Source organism: Puntigrus tetrazona, chromosome 8 (assembly GCF_018831695.1).
Source record: "Puntigrus tetrazona isolate hp1 chromosome 8, ASM1883169v1, whole genome shotgun sequence".
In the NCBI taxonomy this organism is placed as follows: Eukaryota; Metazoa; Chordata; class Actinopteri; order Cypriniformes; family Cyprinidae; genus Puntigrus; species Puntigrus tetrazona.
The window spans coordinates 9,631,659-9,648,907 of NC_056706.1; the positions used below are offsets into that span (position 1 = coordinate 9,631,659).

Genomic DNA, 17,249 nt, shown 5'->3' on the forward strand with positions numbered 1-17,249 from the left:
CTAATATTTAAATTCAATTTAACAGTAACTGTTAATGTAGAATAAAATTAGTTAGGCTAGTTATAACACTTTAATTTCTCAGAAAGAGAGCAAAGAACATAACATTACCGTTGCATTACATTATTTTCACCTAAGTCTAGTTCAAGCACTTTCCAAAACTCCCAATAAAAACACTGAAGCTGTTTACACTGTGAAAATGAATTCAACAAACTCAGATTTGAATTTAGCAGCTGATATGAGCTTAATGGTTTAATCACACTGGTGTGATTGTATCAAATATAGAAAATATTTTTCTGATATTTTTTTACCTTTTGGAAGTTGAAAAATCCACTTGGCTCAAAAATCTATGTATTGCATTCCAATTTATATTTGTATGCATAGGTTATCAAAGTTCAATTAATCAGTTACACGCTAGTGAAACTAGTGCATGCCGTGCAGTCCATTCTGTGGTCACATTTCTGCCCAGACCAAACTGAGGTGAGCTCCGCAGCAGACCTAAACTAATAGTCAAAGTGGCATTACATCATGAAAATATGGATTGAGAGGATAACCACAAGGGTTAATGGTATGATTGGGACACTAGTCTAATGAGTCACTCTTACAACATGGGGTTGTATAAAATCACGTAATTTTCTTTACGGAGATATTTATAAACATGTATGTAATACTTAAAATAAGCTTCTCATTTCTGTTCAGTAGTTTGTTCAGAATCACAATTTAATCGTGGTGCTTATCATTTAGAGATAAAAAGCAGTTGCAAACAAACACAAATGATTGAAAAAAGGATGAATGATGGGATGAGCTTTGCCCCAAATACCGCTCTGAAGACCACACTTGTGATCAAAGCATATTGTTCTTATGTAGTCTGAAGGGAATCAGTTATTTTAAATTCATCATAACTAACATTCCTCCTTTTTGGATTTATATGCTTTTGAGAACTAAATTTACCAGCTTTAGTTGGTGTGCTGCAATAAGAAATGTATATGAAGAAGACATCTAGACATCTGTGTAAATATAAAAATGGCCTAAAAAAAATCCATGACTCGAGTAAAAAGCGGAAGTGGTCAAATTTTTTGCTGAATTGCTGAGGGAAGGTTTGCTGAACTGCACATGAAGATAACCAGTCATTTTAGAGCAGGGGTCTCCAACCTTATTTCAGAGCCACTTGTTACAATTGAAAGTATCTGAGAGCTATTTGTTTTTCATGTTAAGCGTTTACCTCCTTCTGTTTTCACAGTGAAAAGACTGTCCAGTTTAGCACTTCTGTTGTATTAAAATATCTTACTGTTCATTTTCTAAGATAAAATTTAGCTTGCATAATGGCCTTCTTACACTTAGCGATGCTAAGATGTGTTCTTTATGTTTGCCTCCACTTTCATGGATAAATATTAAGTATATTCCTTCAGGGTTTTCTGTTTGACTGAAAGTGTTATTAAAATCATTATGGACATTATATAGCTAATGTTTTAATGTATAATAACGTAAAAAGCATCAATGCATTGATATTTCACTACAGTTATTAGAAATCATCTAAATTTTGCAGCAGGTGCAAAATTATTTTTCATGCATGACATGACTGCTGGTGGGAGGGACTCCATCTCTTTTTTTCAGGGGATTTGCAGATACACCATTATGCAATGGTGTTTTTCACCATAATGAATACATTTTTCACTTCTAGAAGATCTATTTAAGCTGGTGACTTTGGATTTTACTAAACATGGGCCAATTACATGGTGTCTCTTTAGGAAAAGTCATCCTTCTAGTTATTTGCTGCTTTAAAATATCATATGGTAAGTATTTTATATTTCAGAACACATTTTTGAAATCATTTGTAATTTGCCATCAGTATATCTATAGACATTACCTATATATATATATATATATATATATATATATATATATATATATATATATATATATATATATATGTGTATATATATATATATATATATATGGTTTTTGTGATATACGGCATATAATACAAATGTTCAATATAATATGTAACAACATTGCTTGATTGTTGATAAAACACAGATACGGGTTCTAATTTAATATAATAATACCAAAATACAAATTTCTTTTCTTTTTTTTTTTTTATACAAAAGTAGCACAATTTCCAACATAAATTTAAAGTCAAAAAACTAATATTTGATCAAAATGTCTAACTTGTCATATCTAATCTGTAGCATTGACATGCGCACAAGTCCTTCAAATTCAAAAGCAACTGCTGTTATATCCATATGTACGGACAGTAATTAGGCAGTTTTAGTTATTATGCAAAAAAAACGAGTTAAAAATCAAAGTCTAATTTTGAGTAGAGTATGTCCTGCCACATGTTGTCTAACCCCAATAGAGTTCAGAATATCTAGGAATGCTTTTAAGACTTTTAATTAAGACTTTATCTGCAGCCAGTACTAACTCAGTTAGAAAACCAATGCAAATACAAAACACGAATTGAATAAAAAGAAAGAAAAAAATTTTATCCACTAATTTGACCTCACAGAGATATGGAAATGAACAATGGTTTTACAGTAATGCAGTAATATGGATTGGTTTTGATGGATTGATTGTCACAGTAGAAATACAAATATAATTAAATTGTTAGTGTAATAAATCCAATGCAGTGTTTTCTGATAAACCTAAAACACAATGCACTGAATACAATGCAAAATTTAAAGTACATCATATTGAATTTACATACACTGTCCCCAATTTTTTTTAAATGAATTAAAAAGATGTAAGTAAATATATTTTTATAATGTATTATTTAATATGGAGCCTTACTAACGTAGCTATTATAAAGTAAAAAAAAAATCTTAACCTAGACATTCAAATCCTAAAAATCCCATATGTGATATGTAATTGTATGGGTAAAAATGTTTCCTTTATACCAAAAATCATTAGGATATTACTGTTAGTAAAGATAATGCATGAAGAAATTTTGTAAATCTCTGAATATAAAAATGTATATGAATATTTATATGATTTTTTTTAACTGTGATTTTCAGCATATGCATAATAACGCAACGGCTTTACCATAGAAACCAACACACATTCTGAGAAACCAGAGCCGCTGAGAATCAGAGTTGCAACACGCTTTGATCTCGCCACAGTGTGGTCACATGGTTCAGCTAATGTGTTAAAATGACAAAAACTTTCCTCAGCTTTCTGACGAGTGTGCTTTAAAAGCCCTAAAATGAATTGACTTTAATACTGGAATTATTAATAGTTTTGAACTATTGGTTGCTCCACGACATGCTTTACTTCTGCATTCCTCAGTTCCTAAGTTTTGCAACTCTGTTTCTAAAGCGATCTGAAACAGAGTTGCGACACTGCCATAGGCTTCCATAGGAACTGAGGAATGCAGAAGTAAAGCGTGTCATGGAGCGGCTAAAATTAAAATTTTTGAAGGTACGGTTTGGGTATTCAATTATATGCAGCTGTGAATATAAATGGGAGGCAGGATTTAATGCCAGGAACCATCGCAAGGAGGCACGTTTCCCTTCGTACACAACATGTGAATACTTGAATTTTGTGTAAAAAAAAAAAAGATAAAACTAAAGATAAATAAACGTAAAATTTGTGCCTCCTCCATTTAGACAAAAGCTAGACAAAAATATTGGCAGGAAGAGAGAAAGGTCACACCGTGAACAAACTGGCTTTCACAGGTCAGAGTTCACCAAACTTGAACATTGGAAAGCAGCGGCATGCGCAACTTTTCACTCATGTGCTGTGCTGCTGATAACCGTGATATAATTTCAGTTCTGTTGTTTGTTTTATAAAAACACAACTATGATAAACAACACACTCGTAGATCTTGCTATTTGATTCCATATGAAATGCGTATTTATCTTGTATTTCTACTTTTTTTATTACAACAATTACATGTGACACACAGAGATTGCACTGTCATAGTGTTTGAAAACACGCATGCATAATTAAAATACGTAAAGACATGAAATCAGATTAAAAAATAAAACATTTTAGATAAGAACGCAGCAACACGGTTGTCTGAACCAGTGAGCATGAAGCTGTGTTGTCAGTCAGTCGTTTCCCATCAAGCTTTTGTTCAGCACAGTCGAAGGAGAGCAACAGCGCTCGACTGCTCAACCTGACACAACTCTTGCCGTCACAAGTGTTTTGTTTTTTTTTGCAGACATCAGCATTACATTAGAACAAGGCGGACGTAACTGACATATTTCTAAAAGGCATGCATCTGGCGGTGATCGGTTCAGAGCAGATTTTGCTAATCTGTACTGGTTTTACTGTAATGCAAAGTTTATGCTCAACCGTCGAAATAACGTGGCAGCTGCATTGACCATGCGTTTCAACTTGGCGGCCGGCCTGACCGCAGTAAAAAGTCTTAAATGCAGGGCTGTAATACCGTCGGCCTTGAGGCCCCAATGGATTTCAAACAGTGTTTTTTTCATTCTTTGTTTGAGGGCAAAAAGATGTTGGTAAAGGCTAAGCGACGGTATACTGTTCTTAACACGCTGCTGGGAAGGGCTGTAGATTAATGTAAACATGATGAGACTCTCAGATATAGCCCATAAGTTTATTAAAAACAAAGATTTACTGTATACCATTTAAATTTGCTTTAAAAGAACAACTGCAGCAGTGTGGTGTAATATTTATTAACTTGCTACCTGTAAGGTTCAAAATGAACATTCTGTGCTCTGTAATCATTCTTTTGTTTGCAGCGGCCTTTGGGCTAGATACTCTTAGCTTAGATTGCATCATTAGATAGACGATGATTTTTGCTCAACTAATCTGTAATGTGGAAAGATTTTTCTTCTGCTATCAACTATAAATATGCCCTGCCCTTTGAATAAACTTTGGGTCTGATTTGAACTGCACTCTTTGGTTCCTGAATACCTGCTCCATAGCCCAAGTTTAAAACACATCTCTGACTCAGATTGGTGATGAGTTGTTCACGAACGACCAGGGGCTAAAAGCCAATTCTTTGTAGCGACAGAGAAAAGAGCCAAATCTTAGAAGACTCTGCATTGTTGCAACATTGGTCCCATTTTATGAAAACAATCAATACAAAATGCTTACCAACACACAATTGACCAACCATTCACAATTGATAAATTGGGCTAAAATAGAAGGCTCCGTGTAATACTGAATGAGTTGGAATTAATTGCTTTTGCTGAAGCTTCTCCACAAGAGATTGTAGAGGTGCTCATATATCTGCTCAGCTATATACTGACTTGGAGATATTTCTCCCATACCTGACCTCGGCTGGATGATAAACGAACTGGTAAGAAAAGGTGGAGATTTAGAACACACCCACGGATGGCGTAACCGCTTCGGACCAATGGTAGCTCAAAGGTTTTTTCTGTCTGGTGGGCCTCTCAAGGACTCCATCTAACCTTGTTTTTATGTGTTTCAGGTGTGCTCCTGGCTTCTCAGGCGAGTACTGTCAGTACAAGGACCTTGTATCTGTGTATCTGTGGGATATTGTCTGAATGGAGGAGAATGCATTGTGAATGTGGACAGTGTACCTGGGAGCCCCAGATGTGTGTGCCCTATGGGTTTCACAGGCCAGCGCTGCGAGACGAATTATGTGCCCTGCTTTCCATCCCCCTGCCTCAATGGTGGAACCTGCCGGCAAATAACAGACACAACTTATATATGCCACTGCCTGCCAGGTTAGTTCCCTAGGAGAGGAAATGAAAATCCGTTTTAATAATACCTATAAGTGAAATCTCACTGCGTGAACTACAAAGATACACAAAGACCAAATTTGTCACATATTAAAATTGAATATGACACTTTAGATTTTGAATTTGTATCTTTAGAACAAGTGCCTACATCCGCTGCATCTTCTTAGCCAATCAGCTTTTTATTTTACAAAAGTAAATGCAACAAACCGTCTAAACTTTCATTTAAAAAATATAAAAATGTTAGTCACTGAACATTGTTTATGATGCTGAAAAGTTAATGTGGATTACCACATACTGATAAAAAGAACCTTTGACTTTGTTGATCGCAGTCTGTTTTTACCAGTGAGAGCTTTCTTCAGAGGTATTTGTTACATGTAGGGTTTAAAAAAATCTGCAGGCCAGTCTTTTATAGGATTTTCTTGCTCACCTCAGTGACAGGTTTACCACAAATGTTCTTCCTGACATTGCAATATCAAATCCATTTCTGATGATGTTTATCATGATTTTAATTACATAAAAAGTTAAACATAGCGGTTATTCTTGACATCTAATGCAATAAGGTTATACTTAAAGTATTCAATATCAAAATTATATTTTTGCCTGCTTAACTGAAATTAAAGCCTATTTTTCAAATCATAGCCATGTTTATTTAACTGCACAATAGTAAATTATTCATGATACACTTAATTAGACATGTTAATTAAGTGTAAACCATAACTATGTTATTACTAAGTTGAAAACAACTGAATTAATCAGCTAATAGCTACTGTTAGCATATTAAGATTGCCATTTTCTGCTTACCATAATGTGCACTTAGGCCTGCTTTAAAAAAGTATAACACTGGCTGCTGAAAATTCAAGTTTTTACTTCATTTTTTTATCAGGTAAATGCAGTATAAGAGTAAGCATAATTTTTCTTGCAAACAGGTCTTGGAGGAGCAAAAAGTGAGGTGAATATTGATAATTGTCATAATCACCGCTGTCAGAATGGAGCCATGTGCATAAATGGAGTGAACACTTACAGCTGCCAGTGTCCACCTGTATGGACTGGTATGAAAACGGCTTTATATAATGTGTGCGTTTGTGTGTTTTTATGTTTATTTGCTCCTTCCTTTCCAGTTTCATTAGTGGAAATAATCAATTATTGGAAACAATAATCAAAGGTCAATAGATGTGTCACGAAGGAACGGTCTGAGGCGTGCGGATCCATGTGCAGGCTTTTATTAAACGAAGGCATGGTCATAACAGGCAGGCGTCGAACAGGGCTAACAGATATATAGGAGGCGAGGCAATAACAAAATCCAGAGACAGGCGGAGGTCAGGTCAGGCGGCAAACGATCAGAGAAACAGTAAACAGACAGGGTCAAAACCAGGAAAACAAAGACTAAGGAAAACTCGAGAACCAACAATAGAACAGGCGAAACAATGCAACCTGCAGGTGAGTGGCTTGCTACAGTTTTTATAGTCCTGGAACAGGAAGTAGCAGCAGAGGAAGTGATCGCAGATCACCCAGGGGTAAGAGCTCCCTCTGCTGGCTTGGTGACATAGCCCCCCTCCTAGGAGCGACTCCTGGCGCTCCATAAAACAAACAAAAAACACTGTGAGCTTGGGAGGGGGTTCCGGGAGGGGGTCAGCAAACGGAGTCCAGGGAGGTAGAGACGGAGGGAGGAGCCAGGGAGAAGACAGGAGTCCGGAGCGGGAGGTGATCCAGAGCCCAGCTATGGTGGTCAACAGTGGAGCCGACGGAGGGAGGAGCCATGGAAGAGGAACAGCCATCGACTCCATGGCGCTGACCGATGGCGGCGGAGCAGGTGGCGGAGGAGACTGAAGCGGAGGTGGAGAGCCGAAGAGCCAAGGTGACGTTGAGGCGCTGGAGGTCCTAGGCGACGCCACAGGCTTCGGCAACTGATGCGGAGACGGGGGACGAGAAGGACGCTGCGGAGCCAGAGCGACAGAGGACTGAGGTGGAGCCGGGGGAAGGGAGGAGCCTGACAGAGCCGGAGGGATGGAGGGATGAGGCGAAGCTGGAGGAGTGGAATCCTGAGGCGACGGATGGTCGACGACCGACCAAGGCGTAGCCGGAGAGACGATGGAGCCTGGTGGAGCTGGTGGATTGACGGAGCACGGTGGAGCGGAGGGAGCTAGGAGCCTAAGGGAAGCCGACGGGTCTACAAGCCGAGGTGGAGTCCGGGGCTCGGAGGCGGGACGATGAAGTGAGGATCCTTCACCACGGCGCGATGGAGACTGGCAGACCCGTGGCGAGCTCCAGGTGGAGGACAGAGGATGAGTGCAGGGGCTGCTGGGATCCATCGTCGACGTGTGGCAAGGGTGGGAGGGTGGGATAACTTGAGGCGGCGCACGAGGCGCGGGCAGTGGACGGGCGCACGAGGCGCGGGCAGTGGACGGGGCGCACGAGGCGCGGGCAGTGGACGGGCGCACACGGCGCGGGCAGTGGACGGGGCGACGAGGCGCGGGCAGTGGACGGGGCGACGAGGCGCGGGCAGTGGGCGGCAGGCGAGGCGCGGGCAGTGGACGGGCGCACGAGGCGCGGGCAGGCAGTGGGCGAGGCGCACGCAGCGCGGGCAGTGGACGGGGGCGCACGCAGGCGCGGGCAGTGGGACGGCGCACGAGGCGCGGGCAGTGGGACGGGCGCACGCAGGCGCGGGCAGTGGACGGGCGCACGCAGGCGCGGGCAGTGGGACGGGCGCACGAGGCGCGGGCAGTGGACGGGCGCACGAGGCGCGGGCAGTGGACGGCACGAGGCGCGGGCAGTGGGACGGAGGCACGAGGCGCGGGCAGTGGACGGCGACGAGGCGCCGGCAGTGGACGGGCGCACGAGCGCGGGCAGTGGACGGGCGCGCAGGCGCGGGCAGTGGACGAGGCGCACGCAGGCGCGGGCAGTGGGACGGGCGCACGAGGCGCGGGCAGTGGACGGGCGCACGAGGCGCGGGCAGTGGGGCCGGCGCGCACGAGGCGCGGGCAGTGGGACGGGCGCACGAGGCGCGGGCACTGGAGGCTCTGCACGCAGGCGCGGGCACTGGAGGCTCTGCACGCAGGCGCGGGCACTGGAGGCTCTGCACGCAGGCGCTGGCACTGGAGGCTCTGCACGAGGCGCGGGCACTGGAGGCTCTGCACGAGGCGCGGGCACTGGAGGCTCTGCACGAGGCGCGGGCACTGGGGGCTCTGCACGAGGCGCGGGCACTGGAGGCTCTGCACGAGGCGCGGGCACTGGAGGCTCTGCACGAGGCGCGGGCACTGGGCAGGCGGCAGCCATCTTGGGAAGCGGCACTGGGCAGGCGGCAGCCATCTTGGGAAGCGGCTCTGGGCAGGCGGCAGCCATCTTGGGAAGCGGCTCTGGGCAGGCGGCAGCCATCTTGGGAAGCGGCTCTGGGCAGGCGGCAGCCATCTTGGGAAGCGGCTCTGGGCAGGCGGCAGCCATCTTGGGAAGCGGCTCTGGGCAGGCGGCAGCCATCTTGGGAAGCGGCTCTGGGCAGGCGGCAGCCATCTTGGGAAGCGGCTCTGGGCAGGCGGCAGCCATCTTGGGAAGCGGCTCTGGGCAGGCGGCAGCCATCTTGGGAAGCGGCTCTGGGCAGGCGGCAGCCATCTTGGGAAGCGGCTCTGGGCAGGCGGCATCCATCTTGGGAAGCGGCTCTGGGCAGGCGGCGACCATCTTGGGAAGCGGCTCTGGGCAGGCGGCGACCATCTTGGGAAGCGGCTCTGGGCAGGCGGCGACCATCTTGGGAAGCGGCTCTGGGCAGGCGGCGACCATCTTGGGAAGCGGCTCTGGGCAGGCGGCGACCATCTTGGGAAGCGGCTCTGGGCAGGCGGCGACCATCTTGGGAAGCGGCTCTGGGCAGGCGGCGACCATCTTGGGAAGCGGCTCTGGGCAGGCGGCGACCATCTTGGGAAGCGGCTCTGGGCAGGCGGCGACCATCTTGGGAAGCGGCTCTGGGCAGGCGGCGACCATCTTGGGAAGCGGCTCTGGGCAGGCGGCGACCATCTTGGGAAGCGGCTCTGGGCAGGCGGCGACCATCTTGGGCAGCGGCTCGGGGAAGGCGGCCATCTTGGGCAGCGGCTCGGGGAAGGCGGCCATCTTGGGCAGCGGCTCGGGGAAGGCGGCCATCTTGGGCAGCGGCTCGGGGAAGGCGGCCATCTTGGGCAGCGGCTCGGGGAAGGCGGCCATCTTGGGAATAAATGCAGTGTCTTCTTCCTCCATAATACCCAACGTGAGAGCTGACCCCACAGTCACTAAACCAAACTCAATAAAGTGTGCAAGTGATTCACGTGGACCCTCTTGAACAAGTTGTGTTTTGAGTGGCTGATTTATTCCCTCGTGAAAAAATTCAATTAGCAAACAGTCCGGTAAATCAGAGAAGTAAGCCAGGTCCAGAAATTCCTGAGTATAATCCTCAAGTGATCGGGTGCCCTGCTTGAGGGTTAGCAAAGACATTGCAAGGTGCATACCTGGCCATGGTTGGGTGAAAAGCCGCTGGATCCTGGTGTGAGGTTGCATTCTGTCACGAAGGGCGGTCTGAGGCGTGCGGATCCATGTGCAGGCTTTTATTAAACGAAGGCATGGTCATAACAGGCAGGCGTCGAACAGGGCTAACAGATATATAGGAGGCGAGGCAATAACAAAATCCAGAGACAGGCGGAGGTCAGGTCAGGCGGCAAACGATCAGAGAAACAGTAAACAGACAGGGTCAAAACCAGGAAAACAAAGACTAAGGAAAACTCGAGAACCAACAATAGAACAGGCGAAACAATGCAACCTGCAGGTGAGTGGCTTGCTACAGTTTTTATAGTCCTGGAACAGGAAGTAGCAGCAGAGGAAGTGATCGCAGATCACCCAGGGGTAAGAGCTCCCTCTGCTGGCTTGGTGACAAGATGTCAGTTTTCCACAAGTTAATAGTATTCTTTGGGGTCTTAATGAAAAGTCTATAACATACCCCAGGGACAACAAAATGGCAGACTGATGGCAGCTCACTCAGGACGAGTCTAAGGAAAGCGGCCCATGCACAACTATGTCATTCTGCCAGGAATCTCAGAATGATTTGAGAAAGGGGATTTTTAACAATTATTCACTGATTCAAAGCTAAATTTTACACAATCAGAAATTGGTGAACTGCTTTTAACATTATCAGCTCAATGAAACGAAGTAATCTGAACAATTCCCTAAAATTATTCAGGCTTCTTAATGTTAGTGAAAACCTCTTTTCAAACCTTCTTCAAAATATCCTATTTAAATCATAAACCGTTTCCAGGTCAGTTTTGTACGGATGACTGGATGAATGCAGGCTGCAGCCTAATGCCTGTCTGAATGGAGGCACGTGCAGTAACACACGCAACGGCTACAACTGTGTATGTGTGAATGGCTGGAGCGGCCCTGACTGCTCTGAAAACATTGATGACTGCGCAGCTGAGCCCTGCACCGCCGGCTCCACTTGCATCGACCGCCTGGCTTCTTTCGTTTGCAGCTGTCCTCCCGGCAAGACTGGTCAGTAAAAACAACCAAATGGCTTAAAAAAACGACTCTTGGACACTTGATCTCTTCAGTCATAAACACAAATTACTTTTGCACAAAATCTCAGTAGTTTACGCAGCAGCGTTTTACAGTGAATTAATGCAGTAATTCTTAGTTTGAAATATGAATCATGAATCTGTGCAGGTTTATCATTGTCTGTCATTATAATTTGATTGTTTGTGACGGTAATACACAAAAAACAGAACAGTTGTAGTAACCATAACGATTGTTTTTATGCTGAAGGTTTGCTGTGTCACATTGATGATGCCTGCACCAGTAACCCGTGTAAGATGGGAGCTCAATGTGACACGAACCCTGTCAATGGCAAGTTCAACTGTAACTGCCCCTCAGGGTACAAGGGCAGAACATGTGCCGAGGATATAGACGAGTGTGTCATCGGTGAGAAAAGTTGGCAGGATGTTTGTCTTTCTGTGTTTATGGCTCTGTATTTCTGTATACACATTACAGTGTTTTCGACATTTCATATCTTGCCTGAAACTTTTTCATACATCAGGGCCAAACCCATGTGAGCATGGCGGCTCGTGTAAGAACACGGAGGGCTCATTCATCTGTAACTGCGCTCCGGGTTATACCGGTCCACACTGTCAGACATCAATAAATGGGATTCTGACTCCTGACTCTTGAACCTTATAGGTGATTTCACGTGCTCCTGTATGCCAGGTACGTCTCATTCACATGCTCAGAACAATTCACATACAATAATTTGCAAATTCAGATTTAGTAATATATTCTGACTTTTTAACTATTCTCTACAAATAGTGCAGCTATACATGTGTGAATTGTTTTGCTTTTGTGAAACATATCTTTTTTATGAATGGAATTTTATTTTGCAAACTAGAATAGCCTTTTATAAATATAATTTTTTGTGCATGTGAATTGTTTGTATTTTGTGTGTGTGTGTGTGTCTAAAAATAGTTCGTGCATTTGAATTTGGAAGTGCTTGTGTATACACACCGGTAAACTGAGGAACACCATGACAATTTAGGACATGATGTTATAGACGGAGCATATGTAAGGCTGTGCCCAAAAATGCCACTTAATTGGGCAAAAATGCCCCTGTAAAAACAAATTAAATCTATTACATCTTTTGCCAACAAAGTGAAAATGAATAGATTCATAGTGGTGTCTATTATAGCATTAAATTAAGATCTGCTGACGTTGCATCATATTTTATATTAGGTGTTTTTACAGTTTTGCATATTTTAGCCAATCACACACAAGTCTGTTGAGCTTTGAAATGCAATGGCCAATCAGAGGCGTTCAGATGAGTCTTCGTTGAAACACATTAGTTTTGTTGAGCGTTTAAACATTGTTTGAACATGCGTTCTCTGACTAATTTCAAAACAAAGATACATTGTAAGTAAGAGATTAATTTAACAGTGTATAGAGCTTCAGTGATTGTAACGATAGTTTTGTGTGTGTGTGTGTGTGTGTGTGTGTGTTATTGTTATGTTTTATATGTAATTATGCGCTGTTTGGACAACCAGGGAAAGGAAACGTTACATAATTATATCATTTCTAGTTTTCATGATACCTATGTCTGGTTCTTGCCTAAAAAAACGGCTTCATAATGTTTAATATATTTATATCACAGAGTTGGTTCAGCCTCTGCCTATGCATGATGTCCTCATTTGTCTGAGTTTATAATAGCATTTAGTATGCTCAAAAATAGTTTCCACATTTAAATTCTCACTTGTCCTTAAAATCTACTTTTAAGTTAGTTGTGTACTAAATGTGTAAGCCTCCACTCATTCAATTTGAGAACAATGTACAATAAATAATATTGTATACAAAAAATAAGTATATTAATGTTTTTTACAGTTTATATCCATAATATATCCATAATCTTATATTCACAGTTTGACGGTTTTGGTGTAAAGATAATGCTGCAGCCACTCCTCCAAGAAATACTTTACAGGTCTGAGGATCCTCAAATGCATCAGAAGAGTAACAAAACATTTGTATTTTTATTTAAATCAATTAATTTATCCAATCAATGTACCAATCATATATAATAATTTCATTGATTTATTCATTGATTAGTACTTATATTATATCATAATACTTTATTTAGTTTAATAAACTCTGCTCCATTTTTATTATCATTACTGCTTCTTGTCTGGGTTTTGATTTTAATAGACTGATTTCCTAGAGGAAGACTAGAGCTACTTCAGGACTAAATTGGGGCTTAAATTAAACCTACCAGGGGGCAGGTTTAACTTCAGATTAATATTGTGTCTCCAGTCCTTATGCATTAAAATTATTGGCACCCTTTGTATATATGAACAAAGAAGCCTGTGGAAAATAATCTGCACTGTTAATTACTTTGATCTTTTATTTAAAAAAAAAAAAAGTAAAACCTAAACTAAAATGTAAAATGGAAAGGAAGGGAGATCTCATTATAAAATAAATGTTTTTCCTTTAACATATTGGCCACAATGAATGGTATCCTTTTATACAATACTTTTTGCAACCTTTCTTGCCAGTTTAACAGCTGAGTTTTCTCTTTATAATACCTAAAGAGTTTGGCTAACACCAAAATATATAAGAGACTATTTTTCTATCTAGTATCTCTCCAGACCCTTCAGATTCCTAGCTTCATGTTAATATTCTCACCTCTTCAGATTTCTAGGGTTCAGGTCAGGGAACTGTGATGGCAGAACCTTAGTTTTGAGCTCAGCAGCCCATTTTTGTGTTGATTTTGATGGTTCTTTTAATTATTGTTCACAGAAAAGACTTGCTGTTAACAGGTTTTGGTTATTAAACAATTTGATCCCACTTTATATTAGGTGTAGTTAGTACAGTAAATATAAGTACCATGTAAAAACATGTATGCACACGATTAGTTGCATTGTACCAAATTGTTCATTTAAGTAGATAGTAGTCAAGGCCACCTGATATAAAGTGGGACCAACAATTTTGCTAGATGTCTTGTTACAAGACAGCATGGAGACATGATCTAACATACTCAGATGAAGTGGAAAGTGCAGTAACTTCTTTAATTACGCTGACAATAAATAGCCTAAAAGTGTGTACAGGAGACCTATGGTAAATTAAATTTACCATCTTATGCTTTAAAACATTTTAAACATTCATTAAAACTTTGAAACATTCTATTGGTGTGTGTCGAAGGCAAAAATATATTTATTTCTTAAGCATCTTTGACACAACAGTGAAGAAAACAATATTCAGAAGTGATCGTCTCTAGTATACCCTAACCACTCAGGAGGCTTTCCCTTCACAAGGACAGTCTGGGATAGTGAATGGCTCAAAAGAAAGGGATCACCACAAACATTCAGAAACATTCCCTTCATTCAATATGGTTGCCACGATCTAAGGACTAAGACTAATCAAACCTACATTGTCTTCTGTTCAAATATTTTGAAGGTATAATGTATATACAGTGTAATCATATATGGTATATCAAACTACCAAAGTGTTTCAGAGTGTTTAAAAAAAATGAAAGTAATTAAAATGGATTTTAATTAAAGCGTAAAGGATTGTTCAAATATAGGACTTTCTAGCCATCTAGTGGTTGTACTGTGGTATTGCAGTTTGTTTATTTCAATCACATACTGCATTAACTATTTATATATTTGTTATTCTTTTTTCACCAAGCATACAGTACAAATTATTATTATTATTATTATTATCATCATTATTATTTTGGTTTCCATTCTGTTTTTGCAGTTTCCACTAATATACGTAAGTGTTTTGTTTTGTTTTTTTCCCTTTGGACTGTTCTCACTAGTCATAGCTAAAGAGGTGTAACCAAGCTGGCTTTTTGGCTTTTCATCGCCTAAAAGCAGGTCAGCCTTTTATGTAATTTCACATGAATGTTCTTTCTAGTTAACTTAGTTGGAAAGCATGAACTGATAAGCTAGGAATTTCTAAGAGAACATTCCTAACTAAAGGTTACCTAAATGTCACGTAGTACGCTCACTCAGTAATCCTTAGGTCATGTTTGCTAGATTCTTCTGACAAAAATGGCCTGCAAAATGCAATAGTTTTCGCTGTTTACGTCATTTTAAAGTTCCCAGTAATGCGGTACTTAAAGGATTTATTTTAGTAGTTTTAACTTAGTATCACGCGATGTTGGTGACCCGCCCAAATAAGCGTTTCAGGACCCGGCTGTTTCATTTTACTGTGCTTTTTTTTTTTTTTTTTTTTTTTTTTTTTTACATTATGCTAGATGTGTAATAGCTGCTTCGTGCTTCCTTGCTGTTTTAGTCGTATTTTATAACATTAAAAACGCTAGCTGAGACTTTGCGCGTTTCACTTTTTTAAAAAAATTCAGAAAGGCGTTCTGCGACACGCGAATGAAGAATATTATTATTATATCATTTATTTTTATTTTTTCATGTGCAAAGCGTTTCTGAATACATTTCTCCCGTTTCTTCCACCCCGTACAAAACCACCAGAGTGCGCCCAACTGCAGTTCAATAACCCTGAGTTACAAAACGTCTCCAAACTCTCCTGTTAACTTTCCGTTATTGTGCTGTTTTCAACAAGACGGAAACCGATACACAGACCTCATTTTTGTGACTAGATGCGAGAAAAGGTGCTTTTTTTCCCTTTTATTTTTTTTGCAGAGACAACGAAACCCCTGACGTTCCTAGCCCGTTATGTCTGCGTGTGTGCAGGAAGTGGGCACAGCCGAAAAGAGAAGCTGCCACGGTAGCGTGCATCACGAACCACAGTGCTCAGGCTCAACTCTTCACCCCTCGGTTTCTCTTTGCAGAGGGGGAAGTGGGAGTTTGCTGAGGCTGACCTGCTGATAAACACCGCCAGGCCTTGAACTGTGCTGTTTTTTTCTTTCTTTCTTCTTCTTAGAAGAATCAAATGAATAGATAACAAACGTGCGCGTTAGATTTGTGGATGCGTTTTTAGCTTGGAGTTCGCAGAGCTTGCACTTCTGCATGTTTAGCGGTGTTGTTCGCAAAAACTCTCGATACGTATCGCAGGCACCAGATGACGGAGGTGATTTTTAGTTCATGACCCTGCTGTGGGTGCTATCTGTGTCCTCCCACACACTTTGTTAAACAGAAAAGATCACGTTGTTTAGCTCTGTTTTAATAGTCTAAATCATTTACACCTAGAGACAGACATGCTCAAGTTAGAGATGGGTTGATTAAAAAGCAATAAACCTAGCTGTGCAATAGTTAAAATGTGAGAACCTGAGAAAAAAAAGGTGTATCTGATGTTCTGTCTCATGTTCACCTTCGCAGAAGACCCTTATCTAGCATTGTGGGAAGCTGTGTCAGAGGGGAAGTGTTTGCACGCCGTCGATCATCTTCACTCTTGCTCTAGTGATACAGAATAAGAGACAAGTGCCCATTTACAAAATGGTGTTCAGAAAGGGCAAAACTAGTCATTTGTTATAAGGCCGACGGAGGGCGAGGGAACATTCTGCCACTCCTATCTCTTGCTCTCATTTCCACCTTCTTCCCGTCTCCCTACTTTCTGTTGCCATGGTGGCAGGGGTGCATGACAGTCATGTGAAAACGAAGCCGATTGGATTAAAATACTTGGTGTGATCAGGGGTTGGGATACTGCACACGTACTAAACACACCATAAACTGATTATGCGCACGCATTGTCTCTGAACAGTTTGCAGGGAAAGTTAATGATGTGTGCGAACAAGTATTGGAATTGTTTTGGAGAAAACTGGCATCTGGAAGAGATAAAAAAAAAGAAAAGAAAGAAAGAAAGAACCTAATACAGAGAGAAGAAAATATATTCAGTCATTCTGGATTATCTCATTGTTATAAGGAATATGTCCAATTTTGTGAAAAGAATGCATTTAATACTTGGTACAAGGAAAAATATATAATGGTAAAATTTTGAACTGTTAACAGCACTTTCTGGCAAAATGTCATAGTTACTGCTAGTTATTTTTAAAGTAATATGTACTTCTAATACATAAGGATATTAGACATGTACAAACACAAACATAGTACCACTGAAAGTTTGAGTGTTTTTTTGTTGTTGTTTTTTTTGGCAAGTTTAATAAAGGTTTACTTTGGTAATGTTTAG

At 41.7% G+C, this 17,249-nt stretch overlaps 1 protein-coding gene across 1 annotated transcript; it reads left to right on the forward strand.

The window, feature by feature from the left end:
- Positions 1-1,650: 1,650 nt before the first annotated feature.
- On the forward strand, positions 1,651-15,352 carry si:ch73-281k2.5 (neurogenic locus notch homolog protein 2). The gene is given in 8 exon segments (XM_043246283.1): positions 1,651-1,790; positions 5,396-5,654; positions 6,596-6,718; positions 10,933-10,950; positions 10,953-11,165; positions 11,436-11,591; positions 11,707-11,873; positions 13,073-15,352. Coding segments are annotated over 7 exon segments (903 nt in total). The 5' UTR covers positions 1,651-1,787; the 3' UTR covers positions 11,838-11,873; positions 13,073-15,352.
- Positions 15,353-17,249: the final 1,897 nt, after the last annotated feature.